A 6352-nucleotide genomic window follows, 5' to 3' on the forward strand; every position below is an offset into this window, starting at 1 on the left:
AAAAAAAAAAAAAGAAGAGAAAGATGTTCAAGGAGAAAGACTGATACAGTGGTTACAACAATGGACTCAAACACAGCAACAATTGTGAGGATGCGCCTCATTCTGTTGCACACAGGGTCTCAATATGAGTCAGAATCTAACAAGAAAAAGGGATGAAAGAGGTCAAATATGAGAAAAGTCAGACCAAAGACGCCAGTTATATTAAGTGACCAACTTTCTAGAATTTTTTTTTATTATTATAGTGCAATCATTACTTAATACAACCCTTGTAGGCACTGTCTTCGTAATTCCCACCAAATGACTAAATGGCCTAGGCAAATGAGATGCTGGTGGTTTACCCAAGGGAATCCAATAGCTTGCTAATGATGTCAATAAGGTACATGACTCCCTTGTGCGTATGCGACAATGCAAATCAATTGTACTGATCTCTAACAAGGGGACTGTTCAGTTTTATCATCCGGCTTAAAAGAGTCAATTCTAGTGCCAAGGACAGACTTCATATCTACCAAGAAGGAAGACTCAGGACCTTTGGACCCAGGACTCCTGCACTGAGAATCTCTAAACTGAGGAGACAGAGAGCTGTAACACCAGAAACAAGAAATGGCAAGAGGTAGTGAAAGAGCAACAGTAGCAGCAGAATCAGTAAACCAACAGTAGACAGCACCATGGGTTTCCTGGCTCACAAAGAAAACTGAGCACCTTCAAGCAGGAGGCTTGCTGACAGAGTGGGGTGTCCTGAGGCACTTGGTACAGCTTGACTCACTAACGCACTCATCAAGATAGATGAATATATGCAGAGAGTTCAGTGTCTTTGGGAAGGAGGTTTGCTGGCAGAGTAGGGTGCCTCTGGGCACACACTTAGTCCTACAGAGCTAAAATGCTTTGTAAGACTTCCAGAACAGAGCAGAGACTACAGGGCTGTAGGACTGAGAAGACTGTCTATGTGCACAACTGAGAAGCTATCCTGTCCTAATTGAAGAACTAAATCCTGAGTCATTTATGATCTTGAATTGTAATCTACTACTTATCTAATAAAACTCATAATCATGAATATTGCATGTGAGTTAGTTCCGTGAGGGCATTGCAACAAAGCATCAAACCAACCCAGCAGAAAAGTAGAGCTTGTCATGGTTAGTTGGTATTAGAATTAGCGAAAGACTAACCTTGTCCACTTAATAAGAGTATGTTCATAACAATAGTTCTTTTTTTTTTTCTTCCTTGTTATGCACTGTTGAATCAGATCTGACTGGCACAGGAGGAGACTGCCCCTCCTTCTCCTGCAGAGCATACAATAGTTTTTATTGCTTGACAGGATAATTCTTTGAGAACAAAAAATTAAACCAATTTTTGTTCAGCATCATGTACAACACCTAGTTCATAGTAGACAATGATTTGTGAAAGACCAAATAAATGCAGCATTAAGTTATGTTCAAGACATTGTTCAAGATCCTTTACCTAAGTCACTTCATTTAATATTCAGCCCTCTTTTTAGACAAGGAAACAGGATCAGAAAAGCTAGGACTCTGCTCTGCCAAAGCCATGCTATTTTAAAACAAAAAATCCTTCCCCAAAACATTGGTTCAGTCTCTAACCTGGCGAGGTCCTTATGTTGAGAGTCTTATTGAAATTATCTTTGAGTGCTTCCGTTACAGACTTCATTTCTTCATCCACTGCTTCCAAGTTGATTACATCCTCAACCAAAGAAGCATTAATATTCACTCTGGTTTGGGATTGTCCTTTTCCTTTGGCTGGAAAGTCAACATTTGGTGAATAAAATTTTAAGAAATACAACATAATGACAAAAGATTAAAATTTATTGAGCAGGTTTGAGGAGACTTTATAATTAGGGATACTAATCAATGACAATGTTCTAAAACAAAATGTCTATAAAGAATTGCATGAAAAAGCATTGTGATTTGTAAATCTTCACTCAAATAAAAAAGAAACATAATAATTAAAAAAAAAAGAACATCAGTTTAGACAGAAACAATAACCAATCAGCTATTAAGTGCCTACTATGTACAGGGCAAACTGTCAAATGTAAAAAAAAAAAGATAAAACATTATCACTCCCTTGAAAAAGAATTTATATTAATTTAATGTTAATTTGGTACTAAGCAATATGAGAAACACATTTGGGAAGGGACAGGGTTTGCAATTAGAAATTCTCAAATATAAACCATGGCATGGATATGATGCATATGAGCTTTATTATCTTTACAAGTTACTCTACCTTTCTAGTAGATTTGTTTACCTGTAAATAATGATACTATTATACACATACACACATATTGCAAAGATGCTACAAAGATCTCAAGTGATTCAAATCTGCAAAAAAACATTATACAGCATATACTCCACAATGAATTAATAACTTAATTTTCTAAAAAATAAAAAGAAGACAAGAAAGGTAAAGTGATCTTCTTAACATCACAAGGTCAGAGGTGATGTGACCTGCTGAGTATCACAAAAGCCAAGACGTGGTCCCAGATCAACCTAAGTTTAAACTCCTGAATGTTTCACTAGACTAGACAGCCTACAGATACTCTAAGATACAGGAAACATACTGGATCACTTAAAAATTAATAGTAGAAATAAAGACCTGCAAAGAACCTGATAATTGGACAAAAGACTCAATAGTAGTTTAGAGATACTAAATACTACTACTACTACGACTAGTGACAGAGAGTTCTGGTGACCTAGTGGTAGGAGTTTTGCTGCCAACACATAGGCATGCAGTTCAAAACCACTAACTGTACCTCAGGAGAAAAATGGACAATCTCGTCCCACATAATTTACAGCCTCTGAAAATCCACTGGAAGGTCAGCTATAAGTAGGTTCCAACCTGACCACAGTGAACGACAAAAGCTTATATTTCTGAAAAGCAACAGCAGGGGTTTATTTGTAGGAAAATCAGCAGCATTGGAAGATGAATAAAATTAGCACATGTCTAAACAATCACCGTGATTTTTCACATACATTTTGTAATGTACATAAATACATACATCATTCCTATGATTGATATAAATATTCTTACATTTCTTTATGGGTGGTGGGGGAGAAGAACAAGAATAGTGAAATAATATTACCTTGCATTATTAATCACTGAACATTCAACATACATCAAGATTAATTTGAAAATTACATTGTGTATCTATAGTGAGTTGGATCTTGCACTGTTTGCATAGCATTGTAATTTGCAATATAATTTCAAGTACATTATTTTACTTGATATTCAAGGCAGGAAAATATTCTAGGATAGAAAGAATAGTGATTACAATTGTCACCAATAGATAGATGAGAAATCTTAAGAACAAGAAATGTTCAAAGTAACCAAACCAGTAAGAAGCAGAGTGACTTTTTTCCCCCCCTTTTAACATTGCCTGTTGTCTCACCCCGTTGCTTGAAACTCTGCTGATCTTAGGACGACTTAGACTTTTTCAGAAGTGATATAAGATATGAAATTTCAGATTTAGAAATACAAGTTCCAAATAAAATAGTAAAGTAAAATCCTTATCTAGGCATCTTGTAAATATAGAAAAGCAAAGACAGAGATCTTCAAACTAACCAAAAGGAAAGAAAAAAATTAGCAATAAAAGATCAAAATTTAAAATTATAGCATATTTTTAAGAACAAAAGAAGCCAGATCTTTTAAAAGATGTTGAAAGAGGGGAAAAGAGCAACCTATAATTCTATACCAAACTAAACTATTGTTTAATAGTAAATGAGAGCTTAAGGGTTTGTTTATTTAAAAAAAAAATTAGGTACAGGCTTTTGCTTTAAATAGGTGCTCTGTGGCACACTGTTTAGCTTTAGGTGCTAAATGAAAAGTCAGCTGTCTAAACCCACCAACCACTCCATGAGAGGAAGCTGTGACAGTCAGTTCCATAAAGATGACAGCACTGGCAACCCCGTGGGACAGTGCTACTCTGCCCTATAAGGTGGCACTGAATTGGAAGCAAGTCAAGAGCAATGGATAGGTGTTCTTCAGGAAGAAAGAAACTGAATGCACAGGCTACTTATCTTTCTTCCCTGCAGATGCTAGTAGATTCAAACCACTGGAGATTCGAGGCTTTCTGGTTCAAAGGGCAACAGGCTATGGGCTATGCCACCAGAACTCCTACTGAAGATATAGAACAATATTAATAAGGCAGGGGTTTCCAGTGGCCTACTGGTAAGCAGCTGTGTTGCAATCCTGAAGGCATGAGGTTAAAACCCACCATCTGCTCCATGGGAGAAGGATGAGCAATCTCCTCTTGTGTGATTAACTGTCTCTTAAAACTCGCTGGAGGGTCAGCTATGGGTGGGTTCTGACTTGATGGTACACAACAACAACAACATTAATAAGACAGTCTAATATAATTAATGAGCTTAAAAACAAAATGGAACTAAATAAATAATAATTTACAAAATAAAGGAGAAAATAATAAAAGCTCTAGAGGCTCTCATATGCCCTAAGAAAGAGATATTGATAAACTTTAGACTTGAAAATCAAGCACCCATGTCAAAATCTGAAGTTACATCCATCAATATTATTGTTAGGTGCCACTGAGTTGGCTTAGTCTTCCAACAACTCTATATACAACAGAATGAAACAGTGCCTACCTGATCTTGTTTCATCCTCTCAATCTCTGCTGTGCTTAAGTCTGTCAATATTAAAGTAGATAAATAATGAGATGTTCATGCACTAAAATATTATATAGTCTTGAGAAAGAATGAGCTATCACTACAGAGAACAATTTAAATTAAACTCACAAATATAATGCTGGACAAAGAGGTTAGCACAAGAAAACAAACCCTGTGTAGTACAAAAACAGACAAAACAAATCCATGGCAATAGAACTTAGAGTAATTGTTGTTGTTGGGTGCCACTGAGTGTGACCCATAGTGACCCTATTTACAACAGATCTGAATCTTGTCCCATCCTCACACTTTCTGACACACTAACGGCCACTAAAACAGTCACTGTCAGTTCACCTAGTTAAAGGTCTTCCTCTCCTCTGCCTTTCTGGCATAATGTCCCTATCTAAGGAATAGCCTCTTTCCTAGCAACATGCCCAAAGTATGTGAGACAAAGCTTTATCATCTTTGCTTCTAAAGAGCACTCTGGCTGCACTTTGTCCAAGATATATTGGTTCATTCTTTTGGCTGTCTGTGGGATGTTCAATACTCTACTCCAATACCACACTTTAAAGGCATCAATTCATCCTTATTCACTGTCCAGCTCTCAGATATATAGCAAGTGATCAGAAAGACCGTGGCCTGAATCAGACTCACCTTAGTCCTCAACTGTTATCATTACTCCTCAACAATTTGGAGAGGTCCCTAACTGCAGTGGGTTGTTGGGATACTACTGAAAGCTATGCCACCAATGTGTCAGATGCTACAAGGGTAACCCATGGTGGGCAGGTTCTTGTAAAACTCTCAAATTAAGACAAAGTAGGAAGTAGGATAGAGAACTGGTACCTGCAAAGGAAGGTGGAAGTTACTAGATGGGAATAAAGAGAATTTTTTGTTTGTTTATTTTAGAGAATTTTTTTAAGTACTTGAAATAGTCTCGTTTTTTTAATCTGGTGAATTTCACCTTGTGTGAAAATTATTATCCTAAGTTATAATCTTAGGATAGCTGTACATTTTAAAAAAATAAATTACTTTTTAGAGCAGTTTCAACTTAACAGGAAAAGTGTATGAAAGTAGTATTCCAATTATATTAAGATTTCTATGGTACATTTGTTGCAACTGATAAACCAATATTAACACATTTTTATTAACTAATAGTTAACATTAGGATTCACTCTTTGTAGTGTGTGTGTGTGTGTGTGTGTGTGTGTGTGCGCGTGTGTGTGTGTGTTTTGTGTACCATAAACTTGGAATCGACCCATCAATGACCCTCCAGTGGGTTTTCAGAGGCAGTTAATTGCACGGGAAGAGAGTGCCCATCCTTCTACCACAGAGCATCTGGTGGCCTTGAGCCACGTGCCTTCCGGATTGCATCGCAGCTTCTTCCCACCAGGCCACCAGAGATAACTTTGTATTGATAGTCCTAAATACTCTGATATGAACATATCCTGTGTTCACCATTATTACTACACCACAGCATCAGTGCTATAAAATGTGGAGTGTTCTTTTATTTATCCCATCCTCTCCTTCCCATGAAATCCTAGAAACCACTGATCTTTTTATTTTCTCTCTATATTTGCTTTTTCCAGAAAGTCATACAATTAAAATTATACAATATGTCACCTTTTTTTTCTCCAGGTTGTTGTTGTTGTTATGTGCCGTCGAGTCGTTTCCGACTCATAGCAACCCTATGCACAACAGCCCTAAACCCTGCTCTATCCTGCGCCAACCGC

At 37.0% G+C, this 6352-nt stretch overlaps 1 protein-coding gene across 2 annotated transcripts in view; it reads right to left on the reverse strand.

Annotated features, from left to right (window-relative positions):
• MRRF (mitochondrial ribosome recycling factor) overlaps positions 1 to 6352 on the reverse strand; it is a 78014-nt gene that overhangs the window by 65219 nt on the left and 6443 nt on the right. The window contains exon 2 of one of the 2 annotated variants that reach the window (XM_006890678.1): positions 1593 to 1748. The exons of the other annotated variant lie outside the window; for it this stretch is intronic. Within the exon in view, the coding sequence (XP_006890740.1) occupies positions 1593 to 1748 (156 nt within the window). The remainder of the gene's footprint in view (positions 1 to 1592; positions 1749 to 6352) is intronic. 2 annotated transcript variants of the gene reach the window in all.

This window comes from Elephantulus edwardii, unplaced genomic scaffold, assembly GCF_000299155.1.
Source record: "Elephantulus edwardii isolate Elephantulus edwardi_28Jun2011 unplaced genomic scaffold, EleEdw1.0 scaffold00092, whole genome shotgun sequence".
Lineage (NCBI taxonomy): Eukaryota > Metazoa > Chordata > Mammalia > Macroscelidea > Macroscelididae > Elephantulus > Elephantulus edwardii.